This window comes from Phyllopteryx taeniolatus, chromosome 19, assembly GCF_024500385.1.
Source record: "Phyllopteryx taeniolatus isolate TA_2022b chromosome 19, UOR_Ptae_1.2, whole genome shotgun sequence".
Lineage (NCBI taxonomy): Eukaryota > Metazoa > Chordata > Actinopteri > Syngnathiformes > Syngnathidae > Phyllopteryx > Phyllopteryx taeniolatus.
Window position 1 is genome coordinate 3,774,270 of NC_084520.1, and position 20,346 is coordinate 3,794,615.

Sequence of the window (20,346 nt, forward strand, 5' to 3'; positions counted from 1 at the left end):
TGGGGGTCCCAGGCAAACACAGTCACACCCCCAGTCCCCCCACCCCATACTTCAGTTCAATTTTGACAAAAGGGGAGTTCAATAATTTAAGTCACTTTGTCCTCTTTTTTTAAATCTGTTAGAATTATCTGACAGTTTAAATTAGCCTACTAATGTTTACCACCAAATATTTTGTATATAAATGTTTATCATGAACTAAAAAAATCTGAATTTGAGAACATTCTCGTTTCCTGAGTTAGATAAAGTACTTAAAATCAATTTTGAGGATTATTATCGAACACGTTTTATAATTTTTACTTTAATTGATAAGAAAATTAATTTAATATAAATTACCATTTCAACCGCTTTTATGCGCACATCTTGGTGATGAAAAGTGTCACTCGTTTCACTCTCCACTTAATCACGATTCCGATTATAGAGTAATGATTATGTTGTGCAATTGGACAGTATGCAGATTTATTTCCCCTAATACATAATATACTGCAATAACTGTCCCGTGGTAATGTTCTTGTCAAATTTTAAAAATAAGAAAATTCAGAGAAATTGTTCTTGAAGTCAATTTCTGTAGCTTGTTATTTCTAGAAGAAGAAGAAGAATCATCTTTTATTGTCATGAACATGCATGCATGCACATGAAATTTGTTCTCTGCATTTAACCCATCACAGTGAACACATACACATGTTAGTGGAACACACTGGAGCAGGGGGCAGCTGAAGCGCCCGGGGAGCATTTCGGGGTATCAGTGTCTTGCTCAAGGACACCACAGCCGTGAGTCCGGGGGATGTTGGCGGATGGTCCAGTCGGGGTTTTGAACCTTGGTCCCCCACGGTGGCAGGCGATGACCTTAACCATTGGGCCACGGCTGCCCATATATAAATCTCTGCAAGTGTTTACATTTCCAAAATATCACTTCTACAACAGTCATATGAAATCACAATATTCCATTTTTTTACAATGATGAACTAAGCTATTTTTAGAACAGGCCTAAGGGCTTCTCATGTGGTCCTTGGGTGCAACCAGGTCCCCACAGACACCATGTGTCTGTGACCTCTGACCTATGTATGAGTATGTATAATAAATAAACATTTTTAAGTTCATGTACTGTACTTATTTACCACACTGGCCAAGCAGACTACTGTATGTTCAGTGTGCTGCAGCAGTATCATTAGACTAAAGGAATCACTCTTCCATCGATAATGGACGAAGGAATGATATTGGCAAAGTGCATAAATGTTTACTGCAGTTTGAGAGCTGCGGCATGATGGCAGGAATATTTTACTTAAACACACAAAGCAAATGTACTTAAAATCAGCCGAAGTCCAACTTCTGAGATGACAGAATGTGAGCTTTCTGTGCATATTATATTTCAGGGGACTGCCACAAAGCCTGTTGGCACTCATATTTTGTTGATGCACTGTTTACAGATGGGATCATTTGTCTTCTCCTATTTTCTGTCTCTGTTCATGGTTTCCAATATTTCCCCTCATCCATACATCATTTATTAACCAGAAACTCATTAAAATCACTGTTCCACTGGCATTGAAGGCAAACCGTTGTATTTATCACTCTGATCGATAGTTTTGATTGTTATCATCAGTTCACATCCATGCTTCTGCTAGTTTTATTTATGTTAAATTGGTTGACTGTTTGTTAGTCCTAGTAGAGAAGAAATCACTAGTATTACTAATCAGCCTCTATACTAATCAAAGCACAGGAGCTGATTCGATTATCATATAATGAGCTTATGCACAATGACTGCTCAGATAAATTATTCCACTCATAAGAATACATTTGTCATTTGTATTGGCATGGCTACAGTATAATTGGATGTTTTTTTCTTCATATGACTGCATTTTCTTTTGTATCTTGTCAAGAGTTTAGACCCGCTGCACACTGCACAATGCGGTCCAACCCAATTGGACCGGACAATCGCGAAAAAATTACAGTTGGCGACTCACAGCATCACACGGAACGATTTCATATACTGTATGGACGCCATGAACGGCAAGCCTGTATAGGCTTATGAGATATAGTATATTGCACGTAATCACATTTATTAAACTGTAAAAATATAGAGTAATATTTAAGGAAGAAGTGGGTTGCTACAGATAGAGAACGTGGCAGAGAATAAAGAAAAGCGAGGGGGATAAAAGAAAGGCTCAGTTTCTCCCATTCACCTCAATGTACCCAGCGCGGTATGTACCGATCGCTAACATTTTGGGCACAAGCTTTGCTATTTCATCCACAGGTACATATGTTATTTGTATGGCTTGATCTCACTCGCTTAAAACCCGTAAATGTTTTTTTATGTGCATTTTGATTGGCTGTAATCTGCGATGTTGCGATGCCGTGCCCCGGTGACACAAACCCATGGAAATCATGGAATATTTGCTAAACTCTGCACACTGCGTGGGAGTTCGGTCGAGTTTTGCCGCATCTCTCAGTGTGCGGCAGGCTTTAGAAAGTACCTCAACATTTTACGACAAGAATCGGGACAGTTGAATGGTGCTGTACCCTTATAGAAGCTGTCATCCCATTCTAAATTCATGGGCTTTATATAGAGTTGGTCCCCTCGTCCTTCCACTCTTCTGAAAAGACTGTGGTGTGTTGTCCAATCATCCAGAAGAACATTTGTGAATTCCTACTTCAAACTGATGTTGGACAAGAGGCGTTGGCTTTCAATTGCTGTTCTAATTTACTTCAAAAGTGTTTTGATGGGCCAGTCAAGTTACGGTATTTCTTACCAAAAATGGTGAAGGTGTGCAAGGGTAATTACAGAATCAAATACACCAAGCGGTAATAAAACAAACACAATTACCACCATTACAAAAAAAAAAAAAAAAGTTTTAACGGATCACTCTTCTGAGTACTATTCTAGCAGCCACATTGGTAACTGACTTAGTTTAATCTCCCTTTGATAATTTACCCTGGAGATAATTTGCTGAAAACAGGTACTACTGCTCCTCTTTGTTTTGAATCAAACGACAGTCAGTTCAATCAGTCCAAGGCTCTTTTTTTTCTTTTATTTCACTGCGGCTGGCTCCCTCTAGTCTTTTGAGGTGATATGTGTATCTTCTTTACATTTAGATGTTACATCACCCTAACTCAGTCTCTGCACCTGACCATGAGTGGAGCTCCAGCAGGGCCTGCAGGAACAGGGAAGACAGAGACAACCAAAGATTTGGGCAGAGCGCTCGGTATCATGGTCTACGTATTTAACTGCTCTGAGCAAATGGACTACAAGGTGAGCCAACAAATGCATAAAGAAGCTTTTACAGTTCAACTGGTGTGTTCACTCCAACCCATGCTGTATATCTTTGCATCTTTGTCAGCAGTATGCTATGCATTTGTCATTCAAGGTGTCAACTATCTTCCCGGCCTTCTCTTTTCATCTTCCCTCTTTTCATCTTTTTTCCTCCCCCCTTTGGATGAAGAGCTGATTTGCTCCATCCTGACAGTTATTTCTTCACTGTGCCTTGTCAAAATGCCCGCCTTGCACCCTGGCTGCAACCTGATTTATTATTCACTCATGTATACTCTTGCACACCTTCTGCATATAGAGTGGTCAAAAGAGGCATAAACATAATCTTGCAATCCCGCTGCCTCCTGCTTTCCCAGACAGGTGCATCATTACAGTATCCAGGCATATAGCACCCCTGCCTATACACATCCCGGCAAGGTGTCAAAGAGAAGTGCTAATATACTCCGGGAGGAACACAGGCCCTACAAACTGGCGTCAGAGCCCACACACTGTTGCTCATATTCACTTATGCGCTCACATACACATTCTCATATGCTCACAAGTTGACTCAATACTCCAGTCAGCTCTGTTTTGCGTCAGGGAAGGATTCCTTTGGCCTGTAATTGGCGAGAAGTCAGCTGCCTCCTTCATCTTGGTCCAGCTACTCCAGAGAGGACAATTCGTTACTCAGAAGTTGTTGTTAGAAAATGTGGGTGGGAAGCATTCTGGCCACTCATTTTGCTGTCACTATCTTGTTTTATTAGGGTGACTCTGGCTTTATATCATCCATTTGTTTCTGTGTTCCAGCAATGAATTGACATTTGCTCTCGAGTTGTAATATCAAAGATAAGCTCACCTGACGGTGGCTGCCATCTTGCTGAGATTCATACACTAAAAGGGCAACTTGGAGGTAAACCAAGATCTCCTATCAACTATTTATCGGGGGTTCCACTTCAACAATTTTTTCGTTTTGTTACCTTGTTATTCTATCTATATTATTTAGCATTCACATCATCACCTTTTGTTCATACTAGCAGGGTCCCTGAATCTTGAAGTGCTGAGGCATTGGCAAAGGACAGGTCTATTTAATATTATTTCCAATACTGGTGTCAAACCAAATAAAGAGCTATGATTTTTTTAAGGATTTTTAGTTAGTATTTTTTTGGACCATTTTCCTGTGTTCCTCGGTGAATAATGCAGGAATGAAGGTGTGAAGAGTGTACTACAGTCTGTAGTCTGATCCAGTCATTTAGCCAGCCATAAATGGGTCTTTGGTGCCACTAAGTACCATTGCACTCCATTGAGGGAAGTGAGATTTGAGCACCCTCGAACCCCTTGTGCCCTCTTCAGGCATTTTTGTACTTTTTTTTTTTTTGAGTCGGTGATGATTTTGTTGCCGGCACGGTGAAAGACTGGTTAGCACATCCGCCTCACAGTTCTGGGGAACGGGGTTCAAATCCCGGCCCCGCCTGTGTGGAGTTTGCATGTTCTCCCCGTGCCTGGGTGGGTTTTCGCCGGGCACTCCGGTTTCCTCCCACATCCCAAAAACATGCGTGATAGGTTGATTGGAAACTCTAAATTGCCCGTAGGTGTGATTGTGAGTGCGAATGGTTGTTTGTTTCGTGTGCCCTGCGATTGGCTGACGACTGGTTCAGGGTGTACAATGCCTCTCGCCCGAAGATAGCTGGGATAGGCTGCAGGACCCCCGCGACCCTAGTGAGGATAAGTGATGAAGGAAATGGATGGATGATTTTGTTTGTGTTACAGCTTGTGGCATGATATTTGTAAAGTAAATGTTATTTCAAGTGATTTTTTGAATGCTGTTTTTTACTCTTTTTACTCTTACAAGTCTTTCATAATACAAAATACGGATGTTTTTTTTTTTTTGCTTTTTTCATAAATCGCTTAAACAATCAGAGCCTTGCTCAAAACTACCAAAAATAAAATTCATTTAAATATTTGAACCCTTTAAATGCAGTATATTATTAGTAGTAGTAGTAGTAGTATTTGAATTATTGTGGTAGTGATATTTGAATTTTTTTTTGTGTTTTTCACCTGATTCTGTCATGAACGGAACAGAGGATAGGACCCAAAAATGCACGACTCCAAAAGAAATGGACAGTTTCAAAAAAGAGAGGTTTAATATACGGGCAGAGGTCGGTACACAGGCAGGCAATCCAAAAAAGGCAACAGTATCCAAAAACATGAGGCAATAAAGCGAGGTCGATAATCGGAACAAGGTCCAGTCTTACTGTGAGTCTTTAACGTGGAAACAAGAAATGCTGGAACGCGACGACAACAAGGTACAACGAACTGGCGATGAGAAAGAATGAGACACGAGGTTAAATGCGAGGTGTAATTAGGCTGAACGAGGCACAGGTGGTGTATGAAACAGGGGGAAGACAAAAACTGGAACACACACCCATGACAGTAGCCCCCCCCCCCCCTTAACGGCCGGCCCCAGACTGCCCCGGAGCCCCTGGGTGCGCAACGTGAACGTCCCGAATGAGCAGAGTAGAGAGATTAAAAACTGTCAATTTTCATGGCTGCCAATTATGCCACGAAGGTGTCCAGAGGGAGTATTTGGAACTTCATAAAAAAAAATACTTTTGTTGTCTAATCAATTTGGTTGCTCATCTTTGACCTAGGCGGTACGTTGGACGACTGGTTAGCACATCCACCTCACAGTTCTGAGGACCCGGGTTCAAATCCGGCCTCACCTGTGTGGAGTTTGTATGTTCTCCCCGTGCCTGCGTGTGTTTTCTCCGGGTATTCCAGTTTCCTCCCACATCCCAAAAACATGCATGGTAGGTTAAATGAAGACTCTAAATCGTCCGTAGGTATGAATGTGAGTGCAAATGTTGTTTGTTTATATGTGCTCTGCGATTGGCTGGCAACCAGTTTAGGGTGTACCCCGCCTCTCCCCCAGAGTCAGCTGGGATAGGCTCCAGCACGCCCGCGACCCTAGAGAGGATAAGCGGCACAGAAATTTGATGGATCTTTGACATAACACTAATCATCACCTTACTATTTATTACATTGGGGGGTGGGGGGGGGGGGGGGGGGGGGGTCACATTTAGTAGTTTTGAGCAAGTCTGAAGTTGTTCAAATGATTTATGAAAAGAAAAAAAGAAAAGAAAAAAAATTGGAAAAAAAATATTCATATATGATGATTGTATAGTAGTTTGTGTGTGTACATTTTTGCAACAAAGGTGTCCATCCATCCATCCATCCATTTTCTGAGCCACTTCTCCTCACTAGGGTCGCGGGCGTGCTGGAGCCTATCCCAGCTGTCATCGGGCAGTAGGCGGGGTACACCCTCAACTGGTTGCCAGCCAATCGCAAGGCACATAGGAACAAACAACCATTCACACTCACAGTCATGCCTACGGGCAATTTAGAGTCTCCAATTCATGCATGTTTTTGGGATGTGGGAGGAAACCGGAGTACCCGGAGAAAACCCACGCAGGCACGGGAGAACATGCAAACTCCACACAGGCGGGGCCGGGGATTGAATCCGGGTCCTCAGAACTGTGAGGCTGACGCTCTAACCAGTCTAACCACCGTGCCGCCCAAAGGTGTCCAAAAGGTAGTAAATTTGAGGAGGATTAAAAGGTTTATTATTAATTAAAATTATTATGTGTTTGATTAAGGTAGGATTTACAAAACATTACTGTGCTTGCTTTGCTTCTGCCCCCTCCTTTGGGGCATTTTGTTGGGTTTGTCAGTTGCTGCTCATTGCTCAATTGCTCAAATTAACTGAAACGAATCAAAATACTAAAATTAAACTGAGAACTGTTTATAAACATGGTAAAGGGACATGTTCAACATTGTCCAAATAAAACAATACTGTATATTCATGTCATACTGAATTTTTTTGCAGTCCGTAGTCTGACTGCACTGTCACTGTCTAACCTGACTGTCCATTTGAGTATTTGTCTCCTTGGTTCTCTTTTTGTTCTGTCCATCAGTCCTGTGGCAACATCTACAAAGGTCTGGCTCAGACAGGGACATGGGGCTGTTTTGATGAATTCAATAGGATCTCAGTGGAGGTGCTCTCTGTGGTGGCTGTACAGGTAAGAAAATGTCCTGTGGTGGCTGTACAGGTAAGAAAATGTCCTGTTCTAACACCTCAAATTGTCTTTAATCCCTATTCGAGTCAAGTCTGTAAATTCTGAGAATTCGCCTTTGCACCCCACCGTGTTTATTTATTTCCTCTCAATCTTGTTTGTGAAGGTGTCTGTGTTAATTAGCGGATGGTTAAAAAAAAAAGCCTGTAAACGGGTAATTGGCTCAAGTGTAAGGGAAACCAAGACCGCACCTTTGCACCGCAGGGCTTATGTGTAATTGGAACATTCGGTGATCTGATGTGAGTCGAGGATGGGAAAGCTCTTTTGCATGTCTGCAGTAGTAATTGATTAAACACTCAAAAAAGTACTCATAAATAATATCTAATCAATATTGTAGTTAAATCAATATTTGATGTCAATATGTCTTTGAATACAACCTTAGATTCCTTTCAGGTGAATTCACTCAAAAAAATCTAATCTTTTACGTTCTCTCAGGAATGGGAGAACCCTCCATCCGTCTGTCTGTCCATCCATCCATCCATCCATCCATCCACATATCTGACTATCGTACTGGGCTAGGATTTGTTATAGCTCAATACGCTCTTCAAATTTGTGATCTACTGGTTTTGGGGTTGAAATCTCGGCTCCGGCCTTCCTGTTTCGAGTTTACATGTTCTCCCCATACTTGCGTGGATTTTCTCTTGGTACTTGGCTTCCACTTATGTTCCAAAATCATACATGCTAGGTTAAGTGAATAATCTAAATTGCCTAAAGCTGTGAATGCACCTTGCGATTGACTAGCGACCTGTGCAGGATGTAGCCCCCTCTTGCCCAAAGTTAGCTGGGCTAGGCTCCATCCTAATATGGACAAGTGGTATGGAAAATGGATTTGAGATTCCTGGGGATGGGTGGTGGTGGGAAGACTCCCAGTATGGGGTACAACTGGAGTACTGGATGCCCTATGTCACTGATTTTGTTTGTAATATTTATGGACACCATTTTTAGGCACAGCAAGGGCATCAGCACGGTCCGGTTTGGAAGCCTCAGCGTTGAGTCTCTACTTTTAGCAGATGATGTGGTTCAACTTCAAGCTGTCATCTTTCACTGTGTGGCGTTTTCATTTTCCACCGTTTGTAGGGGTTTTCGCTGTGTTTTCTGGCTTCATTCCTTATTTCACATTCTGTTCATTGAAGACTAAATTGCCCATTGGTGTTAATGTGAGTGTGAATGTGTGTCTGTTTATATGTTCCTTGTGATTGACTGGCAGCCAAGTATGGGGATATTGGTCTCTTGCCCGAAGTCAGCTAGGTTAGGCTCCGGCCCACAAGCGTAATGGTATCGAAAATAGATGGATGGATTGATAAATTAATACGTTATAACCCGATATACGTTATATCTGCTAACCCTGATTTCATTGAAAATATGGCAACATATTGCATTTTCACCCAGGATTCCACAGTTTTTGCTTGATTTAATTGTGTCGCTGAAAAATAGAAACATTGGAACTCAACTGTTGTAGTTTCCTATTGAATTAAGGTGAAAACCACGGATGACAGTGATAATTGATTAATTCATTGTTATGAATTCTGTTGATTATGTGGAAGTGAACATTGGTTAATCATTCAAGCAATTGAAGCAACTGAAGCAAAATGTTGTGCACTACCAAATCAATTGTGCAATTGCAGTCTGTTAGTGTTTCGGTTTCAGCAACAATATGAGTTCACCTATGGGAAGTTGAACTACCGCATTTTCATGACCATAAGGCGCACCGTATTAAAAGGCGCAATCTCAGTTATGGGGTCTATTTCTCTATTTAACACATACATAAGGCGCACCGTATTATTGGACGGATTATTGGATCCGAAATGAACAGCTGGGCAAGTTCTACATCAGTCAGTCTCAGTGCCGGGGGGCTGTTCAGCAATGATGCCGGCTTTTGCGAAACCTCGGACAACAGTCAAAGCAGATACCTTAGCCCAGGCATCCACAATCCATTCACATATGGTGGCGTAACTCGCCCGGCGCTTCATCTTCTTGACTTGGCGAACCTCGTTTTCCTGCTTCCTCCACTTGCGAACCATGGATTCGTTGATCTTGAATTCTCTCGCGGCTGCTCGATTCCCATGTTCTTCTGCGTAACTGATAGCTTGCAGTTTAAACTGTGCTTCGTAAGCGTGTCTCTTCGTAGGTGCCATTGGGCCTCTGCAATGAAAAACTCCTCCAGGCAGCATTGTCACAATGTAACAAAAGGAAATTCAGAACATTCAGAAAATTCTGAAATTACATCTAAAATAAATTAATAAATAAGTGTTCATTTCCATAGTCAAACATGGTCAAATGCTCATCAAGTGAAAACACATTTCTTCGTAACAACATCAGTACCAGCAACTGTGGAAAGTCTCGGATAGGTTTTCAATCTTTCATGCTCTCTGTCACAATGATCAAGTCAGCTCCAGTCCTCACCATCCTCCACTTCACACACAGAAACACATAGAAGAACCAGAACTATAAACCCATCTGACCTAGCTAGCCCGTTAGAAGTCAGGCCGTGTCTGTGTTTCAGCTGATGCTCGCTGTTCTGTCATTGCACATTCTGCAATCCTGCATCAAAAGAAGCCTTTCTGTGTGGTTGTGGTCTCACGTGCATTCGTATCCTGCCTTTGCCCATTTTGAAATTATTTTTATACAAGTGGAACACTGTCATGGAAGAGCATATACAGTACAACTGATAAAGATGCTGATTAGGATCGTGTTGATAATGGTGATGATAGTGCTCCTTAGTCCGTGGCTCATTAGTCACTGCTCTATAAAACAGTCAGTGCTATGCCCTTGCCTTTCTGTTATAGCTGCAATGAAAGTCAAGCAGTCTTCTCTTCAAGACCCTGCAAGTGAGCGTAGAGAATTTTAAAGAGCCACAGAAATGACTAGGTGTTGCAAGGTTTAATGAATAATAAATCACAGTGCCTTATATGTGGAGAAGTAGACCTTGAGAGAGAAGCATCAAACCTGTACTGTGACAGTCGGCAGCCTGTTTCACTGCTTGGCCGGCATCAGTGGAGCCTGCTACACAGAGCAAACTCCCACCATAGCAAGCATAAACCGGCACAAATAATCCATCCTCTTAAAGTGGGAACAGCTACCATCGCAAGGTGACATCCTCCATTACCAGTTGGGTCTGCTAGGACGCAGGTGGTGGGGTGAGTCCTGTATTCAAAAAGCTTATGCAAACAGAACCCCACCAGATGTCATATCATGGAGATAAATTGGTTAAATGTGAACTTTGTTTCAGCCAACACAGGATTGTGCTGTCAATATTATAAAGGCGTACCACACTAACTGTATGCACATTTATTCAGAATGGTGTCTTATTATTATTTTTCTTTTTTTTAACCTTTTTCATTGACATTAGTATTTCATCTGTTGTTTTGAGTGTGTGTGTGTGTGTGCGTGTGTGTGTGTGTGTGCGTGCGTGTCTGTGTGTGTGCGTGCGTGCGTGCGTGTGTGTGTGTGTGTGTGTAAGTAACTGCCTTTCTCCACACCATTATTTCAACTTGTATTTTTTATGATTGGTCTTCCTATAATGCTCCCATTTTTGGGTGAAACTGTAATAGGTCCATGTTGCACACTTGGAAGATCATTCATTGTTTTGCATCGAACACATTATAAAGCCTTGGCAGTAACAACGTGACAAGTGGCAGCCATCTTTGTGAAATTTTGTAAAAACATGGATTGAGCACTTCATAGGCTTTTAAACTCCTCCATGACAAATAAATTAATGAAAAACAACTATTGATTACTAAAGTACATGACCTATTATGTTGCCCACACTGCTCTTCTCAAGAATAATGTTCCACTTACAGTATTTAAATCGGGTTTTTAGGGCAAATGATGCAGTTTGAAATGCCATGGTAAATTTGATGTGTTGACTTAGAGAACCCCTCAGAATCTTGGCCTGTACGAGCTTATTGCCAGATATTTTTAAGTAAAACTTATCAGCCAATCAGAGAAGGGTTTCCCAGAGTAGCAGACAAAACAAAAGGTTTGATGAGATGTTGAGAAATAATGAATTTATAGTTTTACTTCAATTTGAAGGCATTTTTCGAGCAGATTTTCTATAGGCGATACCATACAAAAACATTCCCCTGAAGGCAATTTTTACTGACGCGACAAATTTCTCCGCAAATCCATCACCCGATTTTCTAAATTCTTGGTGCGTTGTAGTCAGGTTGAAGTGGTCATTCCGACCAGACTCGGCATTTTGACAGACTGTCATTTTTGGGAGGCCTTGTCACGTTGCTATTGGCAGGTGTCTGTGCCCTGTGAGAGCTCTCGTTGTAGCCTTTTATAAGGCACCAAACTTAACTGAAATCTGAATAAATGCTCAAAACCTACTATCAGGCAGTAGAACCCTGTGACCACTTCCAATGTATCAGAAAATAATGTTCTTGTTTAAATAACATCCAGTGAAAATAGAGTACACTATACTGAAATATAATTATGATAAATAATACACGAATTCTCTGGGGCTACAATTTATAATTTCCTTATATTTTAATGAGTACCCACTTGAATGTGATGCTTTAGGTCTTTCCTTATATTTAAAGTGTACCAGGAGTGAGACAATCATTTCCCATAAAAAATAGGCCACACGGATGCCCTCTTCATTTTCTGTTTCTCTTTTTCCTGTCCTCTCTCTCTCTCGTGTTAATACGACTGAGTGATCTGTTGCCGAGTACTCATCCGTGAAGGGATGTTCCTCCTCTTTCCAGCTGTCAACTTCGTTACACTCTTCTACCACGCTAGTGTTAAAGTCAAAGTACCCTTTTAAGGAAAGTATTCAAACCCCATGGAAAAAAAGAATACATATAGATACTTTGGAAACTGCTGAAAAATGATAATTTCTCAGCTGTTACTCTTTATAGGTACTGTACTATGTTTGATTAAAACTTATATTTTCTTGGATTTTATAAACTTCTGACATTATTCCCAAGTACAAATTGTCAATTCTTACATACTGGCAATTTTCCATGCACAAAATAGGGCCTGATTTTCTCAAGGTTTACATGTACAAAACGCATGAATTCGCTGCACTGTTCATTTTGTGCATTCTGGGAGGAGACAGTATATAAGTAGATTCATTTGGCACGTGCAGTGACTATCGACAGTATGATTTTTTAAAAATATTTTAATTGTCGTGTATTTTGGGTCACTTTAGGAAAAGTCATCAAATTTACATGTGAAATAATGACATTTAGGGTATTTTTATTGCTAGCAAATGTCAAAAGGGGGCCAATTTGACCTGAACAGTATGTAAGTTTGAAAGCATTTTTTTTTAAAGAAAATGACAGCTGGTCAAAATAACCTAAACGTTTCAGTGCAGTTTCATATTTAAAATAATAATGAGTTCATATTCATTTCTTAACAGCAAAATACTAATGTTTACTTTGTGAGACTTCAGGAACCAATATTTAGTGGAATAACCCTGATTTGCAGCTTTCATGTATTTTAGCTTTCTCCTCACTAGTTTTTCACATTGCAGTTGGGCGACATCATGCTATATTTGGCACAACAAATGGAAATAGCTCGGCTTTGTTTGATGTCTTGTGAACATCCATATTTCTCTTGATGACATTCAAGAGGTTTTAGTCGGGTTCAGATCGCATGATCTGGCTGGCATGACAGGGTTTTCGTCTGCTATCATAAATGTAGACATGCTGAATTTAATTACAATTGGAGTGATCTTTGAAGTTTTCCTCAGCTAAATTCAATCATAATTTAGACATGGATTCTAATCTAGTAAACCATGTTGTCTGTTGCACACATCTTAATGGAATATTTTGTAAAATGTTTCAAGTTGCCTTACAAATTGTATGTTTTGCTGTTATATATAAGCAAAATTTATCCGGTACACGACATCTCATGTGATTGCTTTCTTGTCTTTCTTTTTATATATTTAGATTTCTTGAGAAAAAGTAGTTTACCAAACTTTAGAAATTACATATTTATTGTAGACTAAAAGGGATATCAAGGCTTGATGTATCCTCAAATTATTATCACTGAAATGTGGTCAAAGACTCACGTTTTCAGATTTAGTTGGAGTAAATAGTTTTCTAACTTAACTAAATTACAACCCCAATTCCAATGAAGTTGGGACGTTGTGTTAAACATAAATAAAAACAGAATACAATGATTTGCAAATCATGTTCAACCTATATTTAATTGAATACACCACAAAGACACTATTTAATGTTCAAATTGATAAACTTTATTGTTTTTAGCAAATAATCATTAACTTAGAATTTTATAGCTGCAACACGTTCCAAAAAAGCTGGGACAGGGTCATGTTTACCACTGTGTTACATCACCTTTTATTTTTTATTTATTTGGGAACTGAGGACACTAATTGTTGAAGCTTTGTAGGTGGATTTTGTTCCCATTCTTGCTTGATGTACAGCTTCAGCTGTTCAACAGTCTGGGGTCTCCATTGTCGTATTTTACGCTACATAATGCGCCACACATTTTCAATGGGAGACAGGTCTGGCCTGTCTAGTACCCGCAAATTTTTACTATGAAGCCACGCTTTTCTAACACGTGCATAATGTGGTTTGGCATTGTCTTGCTGAAATAAGCAGGGCCGTCCATGAAAAAGACGTTGCTTGGATGGCAGCATATGTTTCTCCAAAACCTGTATGTACCTTTCAGCATTAATGGTGCCTTCACAGATGTGTAAGTTACCCATGCCATGAGCACTAACACAGCCCCATACCATCACAGATGCTGGCTTTTAAAATTTGTGTACATAACAGTCCGGATGATTCTTTGCTCTTTGGCCCAGAAGACACGACGTCCACAATTTCCAAAAACAATTGAAATGTGCACTCGTCGGACCACAGACCACTTTTCCATTTTGCATCAGTCCATCTTAGATGAGCTCGGGTCCAGAGAAGCCGGCGGCGTTTCTGGGTGTTGTTGATAAATGGCTTTTGCTTTGCATAGTAGAGTTTCAAGTTTCACTTACGGATGTAGCGCGGAATTGTATTTACTGACATTGATTTTCTGAAGTGTTCCTGAGCCCATGTGGTGATATCCTTTACACATTGATGTCGGTTTTTGATGCAGTGCCGCCTGAGGGATCGAAGGTCACGGGCATTCAATGGTGGTTTTCGGCCTTGCCGCTTACATGCAGTGATTTCTCCAGATTCTCTGAACCTTCTGATGATATTATGGACCATAGATGATGAAATTGCAATTGTACGTTGAGGAACATTGTCCTTAAACTGTTCGACTATTTTCTCACGTACTTGTTCACAAAGAAGTGAACCTCGCCCCATCTTTGCTTGTGAATGACTGAGCAATTCAGAGAAGCTCCTTTTATACCCAGTCATGGCACCCAGCTATTCCCAATTAGCCTGTTCACCTGTGGGATGTTCCAAACAGGTGTTTGATGAGCATTCCTCAACTTTCTCAGTCTTTTTTGCCACTTGTCCCAGCTTTTTTGGAACGTGTTGCAGCCATAAAATTCTAAGTTAATGATTATTTGCTAAAAACAATAAAGTTGATCAGTTTGAACATTAAACATCTTGTCTTTGTAGTGTATTCAATTAAATATAGGTTAAACATGATATGCAAATCATTGTATTCTGTTTTTATTTATGTTTAACCCAACGTCCCAACTTCATTGGAATTGGGGTTGTACAATTTCAGCCTTGCAATGAGTACCTTGACAATAATTCCAGCGGCCATAAAAGGGTAAAAAGGGCTCCGTACTGGACTGGTGGACCCAGGAAGTAGTACTGATGGGATGGGGGGGAGGCTCAAATATTTGCCATCCACACAACACCATTTGGGCGGCACGGTGGCCGACTTGTTAGAGCGTCAGCCTCACAGTTCTGAGGACCCGGGTTCATTCCCCGGCCCCGCCTGTGTGGAGTTTGCATGTTCTCCCCGTGCCTGCGTGGGTTTTCTCCGGGCACTCCGGTTTCCTCCCACATCCCAAAAACATGCATTAATTGGAGACTCTAAATTGCCCGTAGGTATGAATGTGAGTGCGGATGGTTGTTTGTATATATGTGCCCTGCGATTGGCTGGCAACCAGTTCAGGGTGTACCCCGCCTCCTGCCCGATGACAGCTGGGATAGGCTCCAGCACGCCCGCGACCCTAGTGAGGAGAAGCGGCTCAGAAAATGGATGGATGGATGGACAACACCATTTGCTTTGACATAACTTATCACAACCTAAATTACATTACTTAATTACATTTCCCCAAGTGTTTCTAGCCTATTTCAAAATACATACATTAGGCTAAGTGAGGCATGACTATCCTCTTTATGGTGTATATTGGGCTGTATTTCTCTGCTTTGTACTATTGTGCAGGTCAAAAGTATTCAGGATGCCATCCGAGATAATAAACTGAGGTTTAATTTCATGGGCGAAGACATAAACCTTTGCCCCACTGTGGGCATCTTCATCACGATGAATCCTGGCTACGCTGGTAGGACTGAGCTTCCTGAGAACCTTAAGGCTCTTTTCAGGTCAGTCTAATGGCTGCAGGCAGCACTGCTGAAGGCAGCAGTTTTCTCTATAGTGCACACACATTGTCCCTGTGGATAACCCTTCCTATGTGTGTCTATTCTTAATCAACACTGCCACACCAGCATCAGCAGGCCCACTTGAACAATATTGAATACAGACAGCCATAGAAATATCAAATTAATGTTTCAAAAAAGTTAAGTTAACTTTTCTAGAATTTGATCAGACAATGCATGCCTTACTAAAACGTCATGCAATTTAATCCTGTTGTGGGATGAAACAATCTAAGTGATTTTATATTCCAGTTTGTTCTTTCCATTTTTTCACAGACCATGTGCCATGGTGGTGCCAGACTTTGAGCTGATCTGTGAAATCATGTTGGTGGCTGAGGGATTCATTGGTGCCCGGCTCCTTGCTAGGAAGTTTATCACGCTCTATACACTGTGCAAAGAACTTCTTTCAAAACAGGTAGTAACGAAGATATATAATAAAAGTGACATGATTACTGAAATCTTTGTAATTATCCTTCAAAGTTGAGTTATGAAACTGTTAAAACTTGTTTTTATTTGATGGTGTTTTTCCAACTTAACTTTGTAACTTAATTGTCATATTTGGTAAAAAAAAAAAAAAAAAAAAAAAAAACCTGTGGGAGGATTTGATTTCAGCTTTATAATTAGTTAAAATTGTAAAAATACCATACCTCATTAGTTCCATTACAGGTATATTGCTGTTTTGTGTGCCTAAAATAAATCAGATTACTTGACTATCAAGGTACCGTATTTTCACGACAATAAGGCGCACCGTATTAAAAGGCGCAGTCTCAGTTACTTTTTCTGTATTTAACACATACATAAGGTGCACCGTATTATTGGGCGGAGGCATGGTAAAACATACAACATTGTACTTTAGTGAAGTCTTTAACAATGTACTCACGTTATTTTTTGATCAATCCTCATCCACAAATCCATCAAAGTCCTCATGTTCTGTACCCGAAATGAACAGCTGGGCAAGTTCTCCATCAAAGATGCCGGGTTCCCTCTCGTCATTGTCGAAGTCAGTCTCGTTGCCGGGGGGCTATTCAGCAATGGTGCCGGCGTTTTCCTGCTTCCTCCACTTGTGAACCATGGATTCGTTGATCTTGAATTTTTTCGCGGCTGGTCGATTCCCATGTTCCTCCGCGTAACTGATAGCTTACAGTTTAAACTGTGCTTCGTAAGCGTGTCTCTTCGTAGGTGCCATTTTCGGGGGTCCTTAGCCAAACCGATGTTGTTTTGCACAATGCACATACCGGCGCTATATACCTACTGGGGGCGTGCCTTTAGCGTCCTCTTTCACTCGCACCCTTCCCCCTTTAACGTCTGCATGCTGTCCTCAGTCACGTCCGCCTTTCCTCTATATAAGCAGCGTGTTAGCAGGAAATGCTCCCAGTCAGTCAAGCGGAGCGCTCAGCAAAGTCACACAACAACATTTACAGATTTTGGAACTCGGTGCACACCTAAGGCGCGTCGCATTATAAGGCGCCCTGTCCATTTTGGAGAAAATTTAAGACTTTTAAGTGCGCCTTATGGTCGTGAAAATACGGTAGTTACATCTAGGCTTTCTCAAACACTGGTTTTGCTCACAGTGGTCAGGCATAAAGTCCCCTCCGAAAGCATTAGCGCACTGAGGCCAATGCTTTTATTTTCACTGTAGACTGACATACTTTTGGTTTAACCTCAAAAGATTAATAGGGACATCAGCAAATATAGAACCTTTTGTTTGAGCCCTCACATTTCTTATGTGAGCAAAAGTTATGGAACATGTGATCAGCAGACAGGTTTTGTTGCATTTTGTTTCCTATTACATCGAATGTTGGAGGAATTCATTCAGATTTAGATTTGGGTTTTGCCTGTGAACACTGCAATTATCCTTGTATCAGAGTGACTAAAATAAAAAGCAGAAAGCTGTCTGTGGGTCAAAAACAAGCAATTGTGGTCCTGAGAGAAGATGGAAAATAAATCATAGCCATTACACAAACATTGACCATTGCCTGTATAACCATTTAAACTGTCTTGAAAAAGAAAGAAACCATTTCTGTATTAGGTAACAGGCATCAAATGGATAGATGTGTAAATAGGTAAAGGAAAACAAACTATTACAAACTACTCTCTGTAGAAAATTTCATGTACCAAAGTAAAGAGGCTACACCAGAAGATTCAAACTACTCATGAGCAAGAAGACCAGATAGATCAGCCTGGAATTTGCCAAAACGTACAGAGATGAATCAGATATTCAGCAATAAAATTTCATTTACTAATGAAGCAAAGATAATCTTGAACTTTAAATCTTGAAGATTAGCCAAAGTGATGGAGAACAAAAGGATCTGCTCATGATCTTCAACATGCAAATTCATCTGTGAAACTCAATGAGGCTACCTACGGTCATGGGTTGGGCTTGCATGTTTTTTGTTGGGACGGGCTCATCAACCTTTACCCATGGACAACATGATGGCATCAGCAAAATAAACTCAACCAAACATATGAAGCCTTAATTATGCAGGAAGATGATGATCCAATTATCTCTACCGAAACAAAAAGGGGACAGAAGTTGAAGTTTTTGGACTGATCAAGTAAATATCCAGACTTAAACCCCATCGATCATGCATTTTACCTGCTTAAGAGGAGACTAAAGGGAGTAACAACCCCCCAACAAAAAAAATGACAAAAGAAGAATGCAAATGTTTGGCGATGTCAATGGGTCGCAGGCTTTATACAGTTATTGCGAGATTTTGTACTAAAATTACACCTTGTTTTCCTTAAAGTCTATGCCAAATGAAAAAAATATATATAATAAATGAGGCTTCAAAATTGTGAAAAATCAATGAAGTTGTCTCCGCTCTGAAGCGCTGTGGCCGTGTCCACTGAATGCCCGCTGACAAATGGATGGTATGCCGTCTAGCAACTTATGCCTGCACATTTCTACGTTTGAGCCGCGAAAATACTTTATATCCACATAGGATACCGTATCAAAAGCCGCACTGAGGTCCAACAAGACCAGAATTTACACCTTTCTCCAGTCAGTATTCAACTTTATATCATTTAGCACTTTGATAAGAGCAGATTCTGTACTGTGATGAGTTCGGAAACCTGATCGAAATTTGTCAAAAAGTCAATTTAAGTACAAGAAATTGGTGAGTTGATTAAAAATAACTTCCTCAACAATCTTGGCTATGAAAGGGAGATTTCAGATGGGTCTATAGCTTGCTAACATGGAAGCTTCCAGTGTTCTATTTTACTTAATGGCAGCTACTTTAAGAGCTTTAGGAAACTCGCCTGACTGAAGTGAGCAATTGATTATTTGCTGCAAATCAGCTAGCACAGTCTTCACAATAGCTTTGAAAAAGTCAAATGGTTGATGTTTTCAGCTGCTGAACCGTTTTCTCTATAGTTTTTTGGTCAACTTTATCAAATTCTGACATGGTAATAGAGTTTTTCCTGGGTGGCTTCAGATGTAGTATCATTTTATCATTTTGCTGATTTGTGCTAATATTTAACCTGATGGATTGTATTTTTTCACTAAAATGACAAGCAAATTCATTGCATTTATCTGCTGTTAGGAGTTCTGCAGCTATCTGATTCGGGGCGTGGGGTGGGGTGGGGGGGTGTTTTGAGCTTGTCAACCACAGCAAACAGAGTGCGTGTATTATGAAGTTCTTACTGATGATTTCAGAAAAGTATTTCTGTCTAGCCCTGACTAACTCTTGATTAAAAGACTGTCTGTAGAGGTCATAGTCAATTTGGAATTTAGTTTTTCTCCACTTACGTTCTGCTTTTTCCTACACTTTGATTTTGAGGTCTTTACCATCATTGTGCTCCTCCACAGTGTTCTAGGTTGCCTCAAGATTGTCTTAATTTTCATAGGAGTGACAGCATTCATGACATTTGAGATTTTACAGGTGAAATTATCCAAAAGTTCATCAACTGTCTCAGCATTCAAAGTTTGAGGCACAGCAATGGTCTCCATAAACTTAGTGGCGGTACTCTCATTTATGTACCCTTTCTTAATAGACAAGAGGTTGTATGAAGAATCTGTAATTCAAAGAATACACAAAAATGGTCAGAAATAGCATATCGTTAATGTCAATTGATAAAATTTCAACATCCTTAGAGATGACCAGGTCTAAGATGTGACCTTGAGTTTGGGTTGGACTCTTAATATGTTGAGAGAGGTCAAATGTGTTAAGTTTAGCAGAGTTTTTTCGATTTTTTTTCCATGTTATTGTCAACATGAATGTTAAAGTCTCCCGTTATGACAAAATAGTTGTAGTCAGTACAAATAAATGACAGCAGTTCTGAAAAGTCCTCCATAAATTTTCTATTGTGTCTCTGAGGCCTATAAATTATTTAAACAATAACCTTTGGGTCACCTTTAACTAAAAAACAGAGATATTCAAAAGAGCTAAAATCCATCCATCCATCCATTTTCTACCGCTTATCCGAGGTCGGGTTGCAGAGGCAGTAGCTTTAG

The 20,346-nt window shown here is 40.4% G+C and overlaps 1 protein-coding gene across 1 annotated transcript in view; it reads left to right on the top strand.

Moving 5' to 3' along the window:
- Positions 1 to 20,346, top strand: part of dnah9 (dynein, axonemal, heavy chain 9) — a 186,446-nt gene that overhangs the window by 52,065 nt on the left and 114,035 nt on the right. The window contains exons 33-36 of the mRNA XM_061756651.1: positions 3,088 to 3,244; positions 7,213 to 7,317; positions 15,685 to 15,842; positions 16,170 to 16,308. Coding sequence (XP_061612635.1) covers positions 3,088 to 3,244; positions 7,213 to 7,317; positions 15,685 to 15,842; positions 16,170 to 16,308 — 559 coding nt within the window. The remainder of the gene's footprint in view (positions 1 to 3,087; positions 3,245 to 7,212; positions 7,318 to 15,684; positions 15,843 to 16,169; positions 16,309 to 20,346) is intronic.